Here is a 20,731-nt window from a genome sequence, read left to right on the forward strand (position 1 = left end):
ATCAAACTCATAGAGTAGGCAAAAGCCAAAATATAGCAACATCTCATCCAAATACTTTTTAAAAGTTTTCAAAGTTTGTTCTTCAACATGACTCAATAGTATGTTCCAGATTGTACCTGGCTTCAGTGTTTTCCTTAACTTTGCCCGTAAGTTTGTGATTCAGTATTTAAATTAAATAATTCTGCAGAGGGATGTTTATCAAATCGTTCACATGCTCCAGCTTGTGTCACCATTCTTATTTATCCATCCATCCATCCATTTTCTTAAACCTCTTATTCAGAACAGGATCACAGGTCAGCCGGAGCCTGTACCAGCAAAAATTGGATGCAAGATAGGAACAATCCCTTGACAGGGCACCAGCACATCAGTGAACTTGCAGACACGCACACACACACGTACACACACACACGCACACACACACGGTCCAATTTAGCAATGCCAATACACCTAACCCACATGTCTTTGGACTGTGGGAGAAAACCTACGCAGACATGGGATTTTCCATTTATGTTTCAAATAAGAAATGTTTTGGATTTTTATTACTTAAATAACCCTCTGAATCAGATAACTATATCATTTTTAAAAAACAAGAAATCACTTTGATATATACAATAAAAGAAAAATGAATTATACACCTGCATACTGTACATGCCTTCAGCAATTTTGTTATTTTATTTCAATAAGAAGGCCATCACAACAGTGCACAGCAATGTGTACAAAAATCTAAATCATTGTGTCTGTAGAGCAAAATGTGCTAGAGTGGTTTTGTTCAAAATCAATAGGCTTTTAGCACTGTTCAAAGATAACACCAAGATAAGTGTTTCATTTCACGTTTTTAGGTTCTCTGAATGACACTGTGACACACACAAATATTGACAACCATCAAGCTAGATATGGTCAGATCAAGGATGTCTATAAATCTGTTGAAAACTCAAAGTTGAAAATTTGACTTCATCACAATACTTTCCCGACATATATTGGGTATGTGTAGGGGAAAAATATGTATATCTGGCATATGTATGGAAAAAAACACACACTGAGAAATGAAGGTAGTAATCCATAATTTTTAAAAAATATTTCCAGAAAATTAAAAAACAGTGTAAGGATTTTCTGACATTGCAGAAAGAAAGTAGGATCAAAGCATCTAAAAAAATTACATGCTCCTTTGGATTCTTATTATAAAACATCCTGGATGTTGCCTAATACAGTTGCCTAATAGAGAAAGCCATTCAATGCATTTTCCCCTACCACCTCACCACAGTGGGCAGCCAATTGTCTACCACTTATCCAATAATTAGTCAGCCAGTCAGTAAATCTTTCAACGGTACACATCATCAAAATGTGCTGGACAACACAAATAGTTAAAAAGTAAAATGTAGATTTAAAAAGTCCATTCATTACCTTTCACGGCAGCTCCCTGTGCTGTGACCCTTTCTTCTTATTTTGTTTGAAGCAGGAGTGAGAGGTGTCTTGCAGTTTAGCTATCTAAATTCTGATGTTAATTGCAATTAACTGTTATTTTGCAAGTGAAATGCTATTTCTAAAAACAATGATGTGAAATGAATTAGACCGATAAGTAATTAATCATTGGAGAATGTAGAAATTTGGCAGTTGTATTAACTCTGACTTATATTGCCATGATTTCATCTTTATAGTTTTACCACTAATCAGAAAAAATGAACCATATTTTCCAGGATTCATTAAGTAAATGCCATAAAAGTAAAGAAAGACAGTTTTCCTAATGCTCCTTAATAATATTTTGATTTAGTGTCAAAACTGTGGATTTTCTGCCAGATTCTCCTTTGCTACATAATTTAAGGGCGTAGTTTAGCACTGACTGAGTTTCTAACTAAAAGGCTTAGTTGGTTCCTTTTCACATTTGTGTACTTCTCTGCAAATTTATAACATATATTTAACCAACCTTGGATTGCACTAAAATCTTGTTTTAAATGATATACTCTGTCATTGTGAAAGTTATGATATGTATTTTATTTTATTTTACCAAATTGGAAACAAATAGAATTGCAAGTTTACCTGTTTGTATGGATGCAAAAAATCAAGTCTATGTAAATGCTCTACACAAAATACATGATTACTTTTTCAGATTAACAGGTGAAAACATTGATAACTCTAATTTTTAAAACAATACCTAATGCAACAAGTAAACACTGTGTGACTGCTAGTAACAGCAACTTTATGATTTTCTTAATAATATACCAGAGTACAAGAAATTAAAAACATCATGTCACCCCTTTCACCTTAGTAAAATTAAACTGGTGAAAGTGTAACAATATAGTTTAGGTACTGCAAAAATGCATCTATTACTTATTTACTCTTACTCTTAACAAAGGCTTCTTTTGGTTTTCATATACACTATAGAACATTAGTAGATAGGTTATATGTCTGTGCAGTGTGGCATATTGACATTATGGTTAAATTAGTTGTTAATATGAAGGATTCACTGAAATTGTACTAAATATGTAATATCAAGAGAAATGTTTCTGAGACCACTCTAAAGTGAGGTTTTGTTAGTAGGGCACATTAAAAAGATGAAAAAACACTTTACTGATGCTTTATAAGTGTTATGAAGACCCAAAGAAGTGTTTGGAAGGTCTTTTTACATAATAATAATTGAGAAATAGATGCATGTTTGCAATACCTAAACTAAAGTGTTACAGAGGAAAGTAAAGGAAATCTTACTTCCACTTTCAAAAAAAAAATCTACTACCTGTTCTTTAGACCCAACTCCAACTAGTTTATTAAAAAACAAACTTACAATAGTTCATAACCTAAACTTTAACAAATCATAATTATATAATTTTTAAATTCCTTCAAATTAGTCATTGCTAGGCCTTTATTTAAGAGACTGGGTTGAGATTCAAATGTTCTAATTTCTAATATATCTTTTCTTTGTAAAGTTTCATTGAATACTGGTGAGAAGGGACTTACATTTGTGAGAAGAGCTTACAGGACTCTCACCTGCTTTCTCAAAAAGAGTGACTCATGTAGTCATATATGAGAATTTATGCGACTCTCGTCATGTCAACCAACACAAATACAGTTATTTGTATTACTTCATGCTGTGTTCTTAAGATACTGAAATATTTTTAAACGAGAGAACAATGTACCACAAAAGCAAATGTCCCTTGACCGAAAATTGTAAGTTCTGGTTACTCTAAAAATACCTTGCTAGCAGTACTTTGCAGAATTTCCTGGGGAATTCATTAGGAATGAATACTTTCTCAGTAAGCGTCTTAGTTACCAGTGTGTGCAGTTGCTAGAAATTATTGCATGATAGTAAATATCATGGTCCAGAGACAGTCAAGAAAATGTTCATGCGATTTGTGGGGTTCCAAATATCACTGGTGTTTTTGATGGCTCACACAGTAAGATTAAAATCCCATTGATTAGCTTCAAAACTGTATGTAGAAAGTATCCTTCTCTAAATGTGCAAACCATCTATGATGGCAAGTTCATAATAAGAAATATTGTACCCAAGTTGCCAGAGCTACACAATATGCAGGAATACTGCCACTACTGTCATCAAACTTTCACTCAGACATGATTGACAAGTCCGTCTACCATCCAGCATTTTTCTTTAAGTGTTGAATTTGTACCTACCTTTCCCATTCACTTAACTCCCTTTTTTTGTGTGCCACCTGTTAATACTGCCATCCCTCTAATTTTATACAGATCACATATTAATACTGCTACCTCTCAGATTTTTCACGCAATAGATTTTAATCCTTATACCCATTTTTTTATGCACATCACCTCCTATTTTGTGCACACTCCTTTTAATTTTCTGCTGCTTGCCCTAAAAAACTGCTTACTGTCGTTTAGAACAGGGTTCTCAAACTCAGTCCTAGGGACCCTCTGTAGCTGCAGGCGTTTGTTCCAACCAGATTCATAATCAGTGATAATATTTGATCTCATTTAATTTGCTGGTCTTTTTTCTCTTCTGTGATTCTACATTCAGAAATGCACAATAGTATCATTTTACATGTACAAAATATTTAGAATTATTTCTATTTTTTCATTATCTTTAAATGCTTAGTTCTTTTGTTTTGTATTGTTTTGACCTATTTATGTGTAGTTTGCTTCTTTCATTGTATCCTAATAATGATAATTTAAAAGAAGCGGAGCAGACACCTGGAAAATCTACACTGAATAATGAAAGACTGCAGACCCACTAATTAGTAAATAATGGATTAAATAACCAGAAAAACTGGAAAAGAACAATGAAAAAACTACATATAACAGCTCATTATATTTTACTATAAATGTACCAATAAATTCGCCAGGCTAATATGATGGAACATTTTAAAAAACTGCTAAAAACCCATTACTTTAACATGGCTTTCTCATAGATAGATAGATAGATACTTTATTAATCCCAAGGGGAAATTCACATACTCCAGCAGCACCTTACTGATACAAAAAACAATATTAAATTAAAGATTGATAATAATGCAGGTAAAAACAGACAATAACTTTGTATAATGTTAATGTTTACACCCCCGGGTGGAATTGAAGAGTCGCATAGTTTGGGGGAGGAACGATCTTCTCAGTCTGTCAGTGGAGCAGGACAGTGACGGCTGTCTGTCGCTGAAGCTGCTCCTCTGTCTGGAGATGATATTGTTTAGTGGATGCAGTGGATTTTCCATAATTGATAGAAGTGCTGAGCGCCCGTCACTCTGCCACAGATGTCAAACTGTCCAGCTTCATGCCAACAATAGAGCCTGCCTTCTTCACCAGTTTGTCCAGACATGAGGCGTCTTTTTTCTTAATGCTGCCTCCCCAGCACACCACCGCGTAGAAGAGGGCACTCGCCACAACCGTCTGATAGAACATCTGTAGCATCTTATTGCAGATGTTGAAGGACACCAGCCTTCTAAGGAAGTATAACCGGCTCTGTCCTTTCTTACACAGAGCATCAGTATTGGCAGTCCAGTCTAATTTATCATCAAGTTGCACTCCCAGATATTTATAGGTTTGCACCATCTGCACACAGTCACCTCTGATGATCACGGGGTCCATGAGGGGTCTGGGCCTCCTAAAATCCACCACCAGCTCCTTGATTTTGCTGGTGTTCAGGTGTAGGTGGTTTGAGTCGCATCATTTAACAAAGTCATTGATTAGGTCCCTATACTCCTCCTCCTGCCCACTCCTGATGCAGCCCACGATAGCAGTGTCATCAGCGAACATTTGCACGTGGCAGTTCATTTTAGTGTAATTCTGATATTCTGTATATGCATCGAATTGTCATTTATTGTTATGTCACCAAAATCCATACTAACCCATACTTTCTCTGCTGTTCTCTTTCCGGTTTTCTGTGATGGTGATCGGCGCCACCACTACCACCTAATCAAAACACTGTGCAGTCCCTACATTGACAGATTGAAGATCAGAGGTCCACATGACCATCATCGTCTAATTCTTCCATGTGAAGCCTGAAAACCTGAGGACTGATTTAGATCATTTATGTTGGGTAGCCTTGGAAGCCCTGCAGCTTTTGTTTTTTTCTCCAGCCATCTGGAGTTTTTTTTTTTTGTTTCTATTTTCTGTCTTTTTCTGTCCTTGCCATCTGACCTTACCTTATTCTTTGTTAATTTGTATTGTCTAATTTTTATATTTTTTCTTTCTTCATCTTGTATAGCACTTTCAGCTACATCATTTGTATGAAAACGTGCTATATAAATAAATGTTGTTGTTGTTGTTTTTACATTGACTCCAAAACACAGAAACTGGGTAATAACAGATCACTTTATCAGGCTAGCAGCTCATTTAAAAACTGAAGTTGATTTGAAAAAAAACCTGCAGCCACAGCGGGTACCCAGGACCAAGACTGAGAACCACTGGCTTCCTACAGTATGTTATAAAACCTTGAAAAGTTAGTGCATTCATTCACTTCTAGCTCTAGAACAGACTGGCAGATTGGTATTATCCAATTTGCTATGGCTGGAACACAAGTCCTTGGCTTAGTAAGCCACAGCTAGACACAGCTTTTATTGACTGAGCTGGGGCCTCATGTATAGACTGTGTATACGCACAAAAATACTGCATACACCCGTTTCCAAGCTCACATCGCGATGTATAAAAACAAAACTTTGCGTAAGGCCACGCACATCTTCATGAAAGGTCAAACCATAGCGTACACAAGTTTTCAGGCTCGGTTTTGCAAACTGGCGGCATCCAGCGTCACAGCAGCGGTACTGTTCCTGTGTGGTTTCCCTTTATTTTTTAGATTCACGTCCCTGATGTGGCTTTGTCAAATACCCTGAAATTAACCACATATCTTTTTCTAGTTCAAAGCACCTGATTGTAATCAACCTGTAACCATATATCGGTGCACCGAATGGCCAAACTATTCCAAATACCATAGCCATTTTAGTGTTGTTACTATCAGTGCACCACTCGGAGTATTTTAACCCAGTGTATGTAAGTGTGGAATCACAGCTCAACAGCAGCTGATTGGAAAGCTCTACCACAGATTGTGTCAGGAGTGGGAAAAAATATCGGGATAGAGCTTCTAGCAGATGCTTCCTCAATCATGAGCATAGTCTATTTGAACTTCTCCCATTTGGCAAACGCTTCAGAGCCTTTCCTGTATGGACTTCGTGGTTCAGAAACAGTTTCATCCCAAGAGCTATAAATGCACTCAATCAGTCCATCAAGTACTCCCAGTAGAAATGCTTGTACTTATAAGTACAATTGCCTCAGTGTAAACTTGCATTACAGTTGTAATATTGCACAATCTGAGCCACTTATGCTTTCATATTGTATATTTATCACTGTTTTTTTTATCTTACTATTATTATTATTGTTGTTGTTATTTTACCATTTTATAGGAAAATAAGTTTATGGAGGATTTGCATCTTGAATCTCATTGTACCATACAATAACAATAAAGGAATTCAATTCAATTGAGAGCATGTATTTACAGATGAAAACGACTGGCTTCTAAGTCGATTTAGATTTCCAGGGGCTATCTTTGTGGAGCTCTTGATATCGTTTTAAAGATGAAATACATTAAAGTATATATATTATATTATACAGATACATTTTTAACTTCATTTAAATAATCTATATTGTTAATAATTAAATATGCGAGGACTTGGTGGCGCAGCGTCAGCGATGAGAAATAAGACTATTGATTTACTGTATGCAAACGTTAAAGACGCATACAGCGCCACCCCGCTGCCTGCGCTTGGGAAAGCAGATCATAACCTGGTTCTGCTTCAGCCTCACTACAAACCAAGAGTGAAGGTCCTACCTACAACCACAAGATCATTCAGGAAGTGGACCCCGGAGGCTGAGAATGCTCTTAGAGAATGCTTTGGAACAACAGACTGGAATATCCTGCAGGGATCACATAGTGAGAACATTGAGGAGGTTGTTGACTGCACTACTGACTACATCAACTTCTGTATGGACATTGTAGTTCCAGTAAGAACTGTACGCTGCTATGCTAACAACAAGCCATGGATTACAAGTGACATCAAGGGCCTTTTGAACCAGAAGAAAAGGGCTTTTAAAAGCGGTGATCAGCATGAGCTCAAGCGCATGCAGAAGGAACTCCAAGTCCAGCTCAGGGTGGCGAAGGAGCAGTACAAGAGAAAGCTGGAGCAGAAGTTGCAGAATAACAGCAAGAAGGAAGTGTGGGATGGGATGAAGATCATCACTGGCTGCAGCTCGAAGCGGGGTGCCACCATCGAGAGAGACGTGAAGAGAGAAAACCAAATGAACAACTTCTTCAACAGGTTTGACCACCCTAACCCACTCTCACTCTCACCTCGGAGTACTGCACCCTCCACACATCCTTCTGCTGATACCAGCATAGGAGAGACATCCCCACCCATAATTACAACAGCGCAGGTGAGCAGAGAGCTGAGGAGACTTCGTGCCAGCAAAGCAGCGGGTCCAGATGGAGTATCGCCACGACTGCTGAAGGTCTGTGCATCGGAGCTGGGGGGTCTTCTACAGCGCATCTTCAACCTGAGCCTGGAACAGGGGAGAGTCCCGAGGCTTTGGAAAACATCTTGCATCACCCCAGTCCCAAAGGTATCATGTCCTATTGAGCTGAATGACTTCCGGCCTGTTGCTCTGACATCACATGTGATGAAGACCATGGAGAGGCTGCTGCTTCACCACCTGAGGCCACAGGTTCAACATGCCCTCGCAGTTTGCATATCAGGAGAAGGTGGGAGCGGAGGATGCCATTATCTATATGCTACACCGATCCCTCTCCCACTTTGACAGAGGCAGTGGTGCTGTAAGAATTATGTTTCTAGACTTCTCTAGCGCCTTCAACACCATCCAAACTCTGCTCCTTAGGGACAAGCTGACAGAGATGGGAGTTGATTCATACCTGGTGGCATGGATCGTGGACTATCTTAAAGACAGACCCCAGCATGTGCGTCTTGGGAAATGCACGTCTGAAATTGTGGTCACCAACACAGGAGCGCCACAGAGGACTGTACTTTCTGCGGTCCTGTTCAGCCTATATACATCGGACTTCCAATACAACTCAGAGTCCTGCCACGTGCAAAAGTTCGCTGATGACACTGCTATCGTGGGCTGCATCAGGAATGGGCTGGAGGAGGAGTATAGGGACCTAATCAATGACTTTGTTAAATGGTGCGACTCAAACCACCTACACCTGAACACCAGCAAAACCAAGGAGCTGGTGGTGGATTTTAGGAGGCCCAGACCTCTCATGGACCCCGTGATCATCAAAGGTGACTGTGTGCAGATGGTGCAGACCTATAAATATCTGGGAGTGCAGCTGGATGATAAATTAGACTGGACTGCCAATACTGATGCTCTGTGCAAGAAAGGACAGAGCAGACTATACTTCCTTAGAAGGCTGGCGTCCTTCAACATCTGCAATAAGATGCTGCAGATGTTCTATCAGATGGTTGTGGCGAGCGCCCTCTTCTACACGGTGGTGTGCTGGGGAGGCAGCATTAAGAAGAAAGACGCCTCACACCTGGACAAACTGGTGAGGAAGGCAGGCTCTATTGTTGGCATGGAGCTGGACAGTTTGACATCTGTGGCAGAGCGACGGGCGCTCAGCAAGCTCCTATCAATTATGGAAAATCCACTGCATCCACTAAATAGAATCATCTCCAGACAGAAGAGCAGCTTCAGCGACAGATTGCTGTCACTATCCTGCTCCACTGACAGATTGAGGAGATCGTTCCTCCCCCAAACTATGCGACTGTTCAATTCCACCCGGGGGGGGGGGGGGGGGTAAACGTTAACATTTAACATTATACAAAGTTATTGTCTGCTTTTTCAATCCTTAATTTAATATTGTTTATTGTATCAGTATGCTGCTGCTGGAGAATGTGAATTTCCCATTGGGATTAATAAAGTATCTATCTATCTATCTATGAGCTGGCGCCCCATTCACGGATTGTTCCTGCCTTGTGCTTTATGCTTGCTGGGGCTGGCGCAACCCTGGATGGATAGATGGATGGAATAATTAAACATGTACTACAAAGATATTTCAATGTTCCTTAAAAGTTTCGAAGAATCTGCATTCTAAGCTTATAGATGGCTTGACATTTATTAAAGAGCTGATTGTGTGGCGATTGTTTATCTGGAGAAAGAAAAGGAAGGACAGGAATCGGGGGTTAGTACATTTGAAAGAGACAGTACTGCTGCAATAAATTATTTTATTGAAGGTTGTGCACGGGGCAGCAAGCATCTTGTAGGAGGTAGGAACAATCTCTGGACGGGGTGCCAGCTTGTCACTACCACTGTACCCACGTGCCTCAATGTTTTATACATGCTTTAATTTCTATCATCATGAAAATGATATCAAGTATACATCTTAGTATTTAAATTGTTCAGAGAGCTGTAACATCATGAATGTAATGTATTCTGTGTCCTTTCGACAGAAGAGAAAGGCCATTTAAGAAGCATGTACTGACTCACACACGTAAGAGTACATAGAATACAAAGTATTTAACGTGCTACTTTAGTTACGATGGGATTTGAGAAACTATTAAACAATTTTAAGATGAAGTTTATGATGTTCTGCTTTAATGACAAAGTAAACTACATGAATAAAGTGGAAATTTCGACCTTTTTTTCACACTGTGTCCCAGTTTTTTTTCTTTTCTCTGTACCCTAATACACTTCCATATGACATTCAGACAGTGGTCTACGACTCGCCTTTTCACAGTGACTTTTGATATCTGACCACTTCTTATTTATTTCGGGCACTGTGTGACTTTCTGAACTTGAACTTTCGAGTTTTTCCGCCACTCTGTCATTCAATCAACTTCCTTTTGTTGTTTATATCAGTGCTTAAAACCAACAAATCATAAGTTTTTCCTTGCCTCTGCTTGGTATTCGCTGAAATTCTTCTTTTTCCCCGTGCTTTTGCCATTGTCTTTACACAAAAAGCAAAACATAAGGGGCTATTTATATTGATTTGCATATTCAAAAAGGCGTAATTCTGGGAGGAGTCGCGGTGGAGCAACATGTGCGTGCATAACCATTACTTTTCACGCTGACTGGGATTTATGGAGCAGAAGAACGTGGAAGTTGGCATACGCACAGATTTATGCATCAGGATTTTTTGTGCATACGCACATGTCCTTTTTTTTTCCGCACACCATGTTTTAGTGTGAATTCTATGCATGACATTATGCATTAGGCCCCTGGTCTTCAGAATACAACCTCTGTGTCTTTACCTAATTAAATGACCACTCACAGGCCAAGTGACATCCTAGAAATGGCTCTTTGAAGCAGCATTTAAAAACATACATTTCACTCAAACAAGGGGCCATAACTCAGTGACAGGCAACTGTGATGGAAAAAGCTTTTGCTCCACTAGTCAACCAAAATGGTGCCTGTTTTTTCCATTAAAAACCCTTGCACAACCTAAATCTGGACTCTCCCATTAAACCCACAGCCTATCGGGTGTGGCAGTAACAAAGTTTGAAGCAATCCCTTTTACTGTGAAGATCAATCTGGTGCAGTGCAGAAGGAGTGGAAGACTTGTCTATACTGGAGTTGGACAAGGGAACACAAGTCTAAACCTTGTTAAGGAACCCGGGTTAGGGTTAGGGCTATATGTTTCGCTTCCACAAGCCACACAGCAGGCATAATGTTGCTAGAAAGTGAGAACACTGTATGTAAAAATCTCAAAGAGAAAACTGCATTAGCACAGAAAACAGGAAAGAGTGACCAAGGCAGAGAAGGGGAAGACCTCCTGGACAAAGAAAGAAAAGTGCACTGAAAATGTTTCCACATGCCAAATAAAGCACAAGAAAAGGAACAAAGCATAGCCTACTACAGACAATAAGCATAAATACTTTGATTAAGTTGGGATAAAGACTGTTAATGTATTATGGTATAGGTGCCACTGCAATTCACACACAATCAAATTGCTTGTCGGGGGATATGCATACAGTATATACTTTTATTTACCTATCTTCTACTATTCTTACAGTATATTATAAATTAATTTAATTATTTGATTTATTGCAGCAAGCATGTTTGGGTTGTTGGTTGAAAATGGTCTGTCGCCACATCCGGGTCACAACAGAGAAAGTGAAAATTATCTAATGTAGACTTTTGCCAATTTATGAACATTGTTAATTCATTATATATCTTCATATTTCTGGCTTTGCAGCGTTAACGTTAAACAGAAATCTCTTACATCTCCTACAAAGCACAACTGAATATGTAAAGCTCACAATCCAGCATCTTATTGATTAAGCTACACAACCTGCTGTGAAAGGTAGCATGTATACTTAAATATGGAGTTGTTTTTGTCTGCTTTTCATATTCCCTCTCTTCACCTTTGTTAAGATCACACAATCATGTATTAAACACTTTTAAGAGAGGATACAGTCTCAAAATTGAATGCTTCTGAAAAGCAGATTGAAGTTTATATATTATGATGCATTGTGAACCATAAAGTCATGTGAAGATATATACAAATCTGTATTAGAGACATGACTTTATAAAGCTAGTAGTTTAACCAGGTGGAAAATTTTAATGTTAAAGTGAGAACTGCAGCTGACATAGTGGCCCCTGAAATGTCTGTTCAGATCCTCCAGAAGTATAATACCTTGGAAGACCGAAAGAATATCTTATTCAAAGAGAACATGCTGGAGAGCTGAGCGGAAATGGAGAAAAACTAAACTAATAGTCCACTCTGAAATACTGAAGGAACAAGTAACTAAATATAACAATGGAGTCAGTGAGGCTTTTTTTATTTTTTAAACACAAAATTAATAATATTAGATATAATGTAGTACATCCACTTAAAGTTAATCCAGTTGAACCCCAGCATGCCATTCAAATTTTCACTGAAATAGATCTACTTGAACTTGAATAATTTCTTAATTGAAACCCTTCTCCTGCGTCCTTGACATAGTACCAACAGGCTTTTTTAAGGAAATCTCTGATGTACTAATTGATAGTGTACTTGACACAGTGAACTTATCATTAGATACAGGGGTCTTCACTGACTGTCTAAAGACTGCATTTGTTTAACTCCTTCTCAAGAAAATTAATCTTGACTTCTCCGTCTTGACAACTTTAGACTAATTTCTAACCTACCTTCCTTAAGTAAATTTCTAGAAAATTAAGTTTTTAAGCAGTTACATGATTACTTGAATAAACAATATATTCTTCACAAGTTCCAGTCAGGTTTTAGAAAAAAATCTTGGTACAGAAACGGTTCTGGTTAAAGTAATAAATGATTTGTGGGTTAATGTGGACAGTGGCCATGTATCTGTTCTTGTTCTCTTAGACTTGAGTGCAGCATTCAACACCATAGACCACAGCATTCTTATAAATCACCTTAGACAATGGGTGGGCTTCTCCAGCAGTGTCTTAAATTGGTTTCAGTGTTATTTAACAGGTAGAAAATTCTTTGCTAGTTATGGTGTTCCACAAGGATGTATCTGGGCTTTTTAATCAATGTGCTTCCATTAGGCCATATTATCTCAAAACACAAGGCGAGCTACCACATCTATGTAGACGACACACAGCTTTATTTATTGATAGTGCCTGATAACCCTGATGTTCTTCGCTCTCTGATCCAACGTCTTAGAAGTATTTCCACATGGATGAATAATAACTTTCTCAAACTAAATAAGGAAAAAACAGAAGCAAGGGTATCAGAAATAATCTTGATTCCTTGGGTTTAAAAGTCAAGATGGAGAAGAATTTAGGGATTATCATTGACTCTGATCTAAACTTTAAATCAAATATCAACTAGATTAGTAGGACTGTATTTTTTCACTTAAGGAATATACCAAACGTTAGACTTCTTCTAACAGTACAACATGCTGAAAAATTACAGTAATCCCTCGCTACTTCGTGGTTCACTTTTCACGGATTCACAACTTCGCGGGTTTTTAAATATAAGTGATTGCCCGCCTTTCGTGGAAGTCAGGTTCCAGACCCATCAGCAACAGGAGAAAATCCGCGATATAGAAAGACCATATAAATAAACATTTTTATAGTTTAAGCCTTAAAATACCCATCCCACATGCTTTAAACACATGTAAACTTATAAAACACACTTTGTTAACACATATGATATGTGGATGTCGGGCTAAGGATATGAGTAACATCTCACTATTATAAAACATTTTAACTTCACGCAAGACAATACAGTGAGACAGGAAAATACAAGGCTTTAAAATTATTGACACGCAGAGCGACAAGCAGCACAAAGCCAGCACAAAGTCCACTTCTCCTTAGCGTTCATTCAGCTCCCCACCCCCTTGACAATGCGAAGTGGCAGGAGCGTACTGCGCCTCCGGGGAGGGGGGTTTGAGCGAACGTGCGTTCAGCCCTCACACACCCCCACTCCTCCTCTTTCCTCCCGAACGTGCAGAGCGACAAGCAGGCATTTTGGCAGAAGCAGCACAAAGTCCATTTCTGCTCAGCGTGAGTTCAGCTGCCCCCCTTCACAAAGCGAGTGCAGACACATCGACGTCTGATCGCTGCGTGCAGTGTGCAGTCTTGGTCTGCGGTGTTTAAGAATGTAGAAAGTGTTTAAGAGCATAGGAAGTGTTTATAAGAGTGTGGGAAGGGTTTATAAAGCCTTAAAATATGTATAAATAATAAAATAAATATAGGTCGCTACTTCGCAGATTTTCACCTATCGCGGGGGGCTCTGGAACGTAACCCCCGCGATAGGTGAGGGATGACTGTAATTCATACTTTTGTTTTTACTCTACTAGATTACTGTAATGCACTCCTAACAGGACTGACTAAGAAAGACATCAATCGGTTACAATTAGTGCAGAATGCAGCAGTCAGAATCTAAACTAGAAAAAGAAAATCTGAGCACATTTCACCAGTTTTAGCACTGTTAACATTGGTTATCTGTGTCATTCAGAATTGACTTTAAAATACTACTAATGGCGTATAAAGCCTTAAATAACCTTGGCCCTTTTTATATTTTGGAATGTCTGTCCCCTACACTCTAACTCATAACCTTAGTTCTTCTAATGGTGGTCTTCTTATAATTCCAAGAGAGAAGCTTAAAAGAAATGGTGAGGCGGCCTTTTGCTGTTATTTACCTAAATTCTGGAAAACTTTACCAAATGAAATTTGCCAGGCTAATACTGTGGAACATTTTAAAAAACTGCTAAAAACCCATTATTTTAATTTGGCTTTTTCGCTATATTTTAGTTATACTCCTAAAAGAGTCTGTAAGCATATTCTTCAGGGATTTGGAATCTTTACTAATCTCTAATTTTCTCTGCTGTTTTATCTGGCTCTTTTGTGGTGGCTTTTTGTGTAGAGATGGGAAAATAATACCGAAGCGGCGAAGCTTGTGTCAGTCAATCTGAAGTGTAGTGAGTCGAATCACTGTGTCAGAGCTTGTATCAAAACACCACTGTCACGTGACCCGTGATGTTTGAAGCTTCGAATGTCATTAGTGCTTCATAGCGTGCTTCATTGGTTTGACAGCGTTTCATAGGTTTGACAGCTTTGTCGCTAAATTAACAGGTAGCCTATATAAAATGCATCTTTCTCATTCAATGATGTTGGGTTATGAGGAATGAGAGATTTGGAAAGCTTTGGTGACAGCTGGCGACTGACAGCGGAAAACAGCATTCAAATGTTTGGGAGCACTCATACCACTGAGTAAGGTAGAATATGTTGCCTTCTTATGGTCTACATTTTATGTTCTGATTTGAATCTTATTCTTACACTGTTAAATGAAATGATAAAATTATCATGTCTCAATTATACAATACTGTGTAGGTGCGGTGTTTGCTGTGCATTCAAGAGTTCTCTTACAACAACAACACGTCATCCATGTTGAGACACCTGCGTCACCACTTCTAAAGCTGCAGCAGAAAATATCTGTGGTATGTCTTTTTAGTCCAGTGTTTCAGATTCAAACTTTAATGTCTAATGATTGTGTATTCGTTATCTATACTAATAAAAGGCAAAGCCCTCACTGACTCACTGATTCACTCATCACTAATTCTCCAACTTCCCATGTAGGTAGAAGGCTGAAATTTGGCAGGCTCATTCCTTACAAAAGTTAAGCAGGTTTCATTACGAAATTCTACGCATAACGGTCGACAACGTCCGCCATGTTAAACTTTCTTATTTATGGCCCCATCTTCACAAAATTTGGTAGGCGGCTTCCCTGCGCCATCCCCACGCCTCCCACGTAGTTGGCCGCCTGCCTATATAAGGCTGTCCGTTGCTCTGGTCTCTTCATTCCCTTCCTTGCTTCGCCACGGTATTCACATCTCCCTGCTGATAACTGCAGTCTTTTTATTTAATCCACGGCTTCTCCTCTGTTTTATTGTTCGTTTATTACGATTATAGTTATTGTGTAGGTATTTTAGACTTAGTTTACATTGTTCAGGTACCCATTTCCTTTATCGTTCCAACCGTACCCCCATTAACATGTCTATCCAGGTGATCACCATCGATCAAAGAACTGTCACTTACCGAGTGGTTTCCATGCCTGGAGATGGTGCCTGCCTTTTCCAATCTCTGTGTTACATATTGCACGGCCATATCAGGCTCACTCTTGATATCCAGAAGAACATTGTGTCTTATGTATTGAATGACTGGGACAGGTTCAAGGTGTGGACTGATGACGGTACAGGAGATAATTATACTACACAGGAACACTATAAGAGTGAAATGCTTAAGCCCTTCACCTATGGTTCTGCATGTGAGTTGATGGCTGCCGCTGAATTGTTCGGTTGTCGCTTTCAAGTGTACCGAAATGGCCAAATATTTTACATCTTTGGACAACCGTCAGTACCTCTTACAAAGTCTTCTTCAAAATGTTTACCCCAATCTACGGAATCTCCACGAAAATGACGTATCATGGTTGAGGGAGAGAACTATCCTGACACCAAGAAATGACATGACTACGACTATAAACCACATTTTACTTCAAGAACTACCTTCACAACCGAAAACATATCAGTCTGTGAATTCAGTTGTAGAAGTGGAAGACGCGGTGCACTATCCGGTAGAGTTTCTCCACACTCTGAATCATCCAGGCACTCATGAGCATAATCTAATTTTGAAGGTTGGGGCACCAATAATGTTACTGAGAAACTTACAGCCACCGAAACTTTGTAACGGCACGAGACTTCAGGTCACGTGTCTGCAAAAGAACCTAATTGAGGCAACTATTTTTACTGTCAGTAGCTCAGGGGAGTGAGTTTTTATTCCTCGCATCCCGTTATACTCTATGATCTCCCATTTCAATTTAAACGTCTCCAATTTCCAGTAAGGCTCTGCTTCGCAATGACAATTAATAAGTCTCAGGGACAGACCCTACAAAAGGTTGGCATTGATTTGAGGCAAGATTGCTTTTCACAAGGCCAACTGTACGTTGCATGCTCAAGAGTAAGCTCAGCGCACAGCTTGGTCATATTACAAACGGAGGGCCGAACTGACAACGTGGTATACAAACGGATCCTTAACAAATAATTATTGGTATATTTTCCCTCAGTTTAAAAAGGTTTACTTTTCTTCTTAATAAAAATTTTAAGGCAGTACTTCGCCGCTGCAAAGTGCGGGTATTTTGCTAGTATAGTATACAATGACAAGGGCCTTAGCAGAATAAAATGAACACAGACTTTTCTGACCTTTTACTGGAGACATGAGACTGAAACAGTTCTTCTTCACTTGGGCTCTTGAGAGCTTGCCTTGATCTCAGTTAACCATCAGATGTCGCTGTTCATACTGGGGCTGAGGCTTCAAAGCTTCGAATCTTTTTCATCACAAATAGAGAAAAGCCAAGCAAAATGACACCTTTTATTGGCTAACTAAAAAGATTACAATATGCAAGCTTTCGAGGCTTGCCTGCAGAAGGGGCCTGAGTTGCCTCGAAAGCTTGCATATTGCAATCTTTTTAGTTAGCCAATAAAAGGTGTCATTTTGCTTGGCTTTTCTCTACATTCATAATGGCTAACACGGTACAACACCCTAGTACTTCATCACAAATAGAAAGCTTTATGAGTCTTCATTTTCCTATCACTAGTTTTGTGCCACAACCACCTAATCAAGGCACTGTGCAGCCACATGTGATGCTACAATTAAGGCAGGTGCCCCAGCTGTCCACTAGACTGACTTCATTCAGTCTTCTCATATGATGTCTAGAAACAAAAAGGAATGATTTTAAGAACTTTTATGTTAGGTAGTTGGCCCAGTGGGGTCTTGGGCAGTCTTTTGACCTTAGAACCTCTGCAGGTTTTGTATTTTTTCTTCATCTTAACTGGAGGTTTTTTTTTGTCGTTGCAGCCATTTGACTTTATTACTGAACTCATCCTCGGAGACTTAAATCATGAAATTGTATATAAGGATGCCACTATTCAACTATATATATCTGTTTTATAAGGTTGTGTACATTTATTTATTTTTTCTTTGTTACTTACTTATACTTTAATATTCTTGCCTAATCTTATTTGTTTTTCTTTTCTTGTAATTTTCTCCTTGACATCTTGTAAAGCACTTTGACCTACATCATTTGTATGAAATGTGCTATATAAATAAATGTTCTTGTTGTTGTTGTTGTAGAGGCATATGAAGATATGCAGATTTAAGAAGCAGAGATTATCTTGATTGAATCAACCAATTCCCAGGCCCTCACTTCCAGTAGAAAAATCCAAACCCTAACCTATTTTGATATCTTGATGTATCCATGTGTGAGAGCCTATGCTGTGATCAATACCTTTTTAAATCTCAAAATCTTCAAACAGATTTGTATTTTTGTTTTTAACTCATTAAAGTAAATGTTTCCCATGACCCTGCAATAAACTATGCTGGTTTATGCTGTGGTATATGTGATGTTTCTGATATGGATGGAGGCAACACTGGAGCACCATAAGGAACAGTCCTGTCTCCTTTCCTCAGACTATAAATATAACACAAGGTTATGTCACTTGCAGAAATTCTCAGATGATGCTGCATTCATGATGTGTGTTGAAGAAGGGGATTAGATTAGATTATAGGAGTCAGAGGCAGAACTTTATTTCTTGGTGCAAAGAGAATTGGCTGCATCTTAACATCAGCAAAACCAAAGAATTGGTTATTGACTTTCATCACAACAAAGAGCCTCTATGTCTGGTCACTACAAGTACTTGGGTGTCCACATTAATGACTGATTGGAAGGTTCTTAGAACACAGAGAGACTATATAAAAAAGGGCAGAGAAGCCTCTTTTTTCTTAGGAGACCTTGTCCTTTAATGTGAGTAGTGTCATCCCTCACATCTTCTATAATTCTGTGATGGCCAGTACAATTTTCTATACTGTGGTGTGCTGGACTGGTAACATCACCTCAAGAGTGGCCAGCCAAATCAACAAGTGAATTAAAAGGAATACTTGTAATGAAGTAGTTGAACAATTAACATCCACTGTTGACAAAAAAGCAACTGCTGTGGAATCCGAATGCAAAGGGCTAGGTGATAAAATATAAATTAGCTGAATTGGAAGGAACAAATCAAAACTGAAGGTCTCCCTGCAAACTATGAATGTCCAAACCTAGTGAAATTCATAGCTGAATTACTTTCGAAAATAACTGAAAAAGATTTTAAATTGGATTCTGAGATTGCTGCATCTTATCCCATACGTGGTTTGAATGCCTCAAAACCAAGAAGCTTGATTGTCCGATTTGACAAACTACATGTCAAAGAAAATTTGACATCAATTCTCAGAAACAGGAGATTATATTTGAAAATAACCATTTGTATTTTCCAAGATTTTTCCCCTTCAACAGCTGCTAAACAAGCTGCATTCTATAGCATCAAACAGCACGTTATTTCTTATCTATCTTTTTTACCCAACAACTGTAAGTGCCAACATAATAATATGGTCCTTAGCCATAATACTTGGCAATGATATGAAATGAAGGTCACAGCTAGTGTATGTGCTACCTTTATGGAAGATTACAAGGTGTCCTCAAAAGTTCAGAAGAAGTGTCTCTCTGACCAAACAGTGAACTTTGTTAGTTGGAATATCAAAGGTCTCAATCACGATCTTAAAAGAAAAGAAGTATTCTCTCACCTATCAGGCCTAAATATTTACAGAAGACTCACTTAATAAGTAAGGACCAATTTCTGTTGCAAAATCATTCACTCTAGCTATACAAAGAAAAATAGAGGTGAGGGAATCTTAATACACAAAACAATCTAATTGGAAACATCAGACGTAGTATCTGGTCCTGCAAGGCGATGTGACATGATGATGGGTAATCTATTTAAATCTAAATTAATTATGATAAATATCTCTGCACCTAATGTGGATGATAGAGACTTCATTCAAAATGTATTTGCATCTATTCCACAAAAGACTTTGTGTTTTAAATCCAGACCTGGATAGGTCTTCAAGTATAAAGATGATAACATCTAATATTGCAAAAATAATCACACAGTTTGCAATGATCATAATTTTTCAGACACATAGAGATTTTCCCATCCAAACACAAGAGCATATTTCTTTTACTCATCAGTGTATCACAGTTAGTCAAGAAATTATTATTTATTTATTGATGATAATTTATTGCCCACTATGAAATCTTGCAAGTACAACGCTATTGTCATCTCTGACCATGCCACTTAAATCACTCTGTCCTACACACTTGTTTTGTAACTGACATCTTAACCCCCTCTTATTAGCTGATGAGCATTACACAGAATTCATCTGTGAGCAAATTGATTATTTTTAGAGACAAATGCATCCTCAGAGGTCTCTGTAGCAATACTCTGGGAAACTCTGAAGGCCTTTTTAAAAGGACAGATTATTTAATATCTCTCCCACAAAAATAAATAGGAAACCAAGAAGGTGTCCAAATTAATTGCCAAAATCACCAGAATAGATGCAGAATACTTCAGCTCTCCAAATGAGGCACTTAATAGGCAAAGACAGGTTCTGCAATCAGAAATTAACCTCTTGACAACAAAAGAAATGGAACAGCTCATCCGTAAATGGCAAAATTATTACAGACAGAAGGCTAATAAGATTTTAATTTAACAAATCCAAGAGTAGGAAATTCACAGCCCAATAACAGAAATTACCAACATAGAAGGAGATAAAATTATTGACTATAAAAACATAACCCACACATTTATGGAGTACTGTAAGTCCTTATATTCTAATAGGTTTAAGGAAGATAAGACGCAATCTAATGAGTTTTTTTGATGCATTACAAATACCACAGCGATATTCTCATACTGCAGAGGATTTGGACAAACCTCTC

The 20,731-nt window shown here is 38.4% G+C and overlaps 2 protein-coding genes across 10 annotated transcripts in view; one reads left to right on the plus strand and one right to left on the minus strand.

The window, feature by feature from the left end:
- Positions 1–20,731, minus strand: part of LOC114650360 (target of Nesh-SH3) — a 254,882-nt gene that overhangs the window by 221,070 nt on the left and 13,081 nt on the right. The gene's annotated exons all lie outside the window — the stretch shown is intronic.
- The window catches only part of LOC127527414 (uncharacterized), a 173,958-nt gene continuing 160,639 nt past the window's right edge, over positions 7,413–20,731 (plus strand). Inside the window, exon 1 of the mRNA XM_051926081.1 lies at positions 7,413–7,659. Coding sequence (XP_051782041.1) covers positions 7,432–7,659 — 228 coding nt within the window. The 5' untranslated portion in view covers positions 7,413–7,431. The remainder of the gene's footprint in view (positions 7,660–20,731) is intronic.

The sequence above is a fragment of the Erpetoichthys calabaricus genome, chromosome 4, assembly GCF_900747795.2.
Source record: "Erpetoichthys calabaricus chromosome 4, fErpCal1.3, whole genome shotgun sequence".
NCBI classification, from domain to species: domain Eukaryota; kingdom Metazoa; phylum Chordata; class Cladistia; order Polypteriformes; family Polypteridae; genus Erpetoichthys; species Erpetoichthys calabaricus.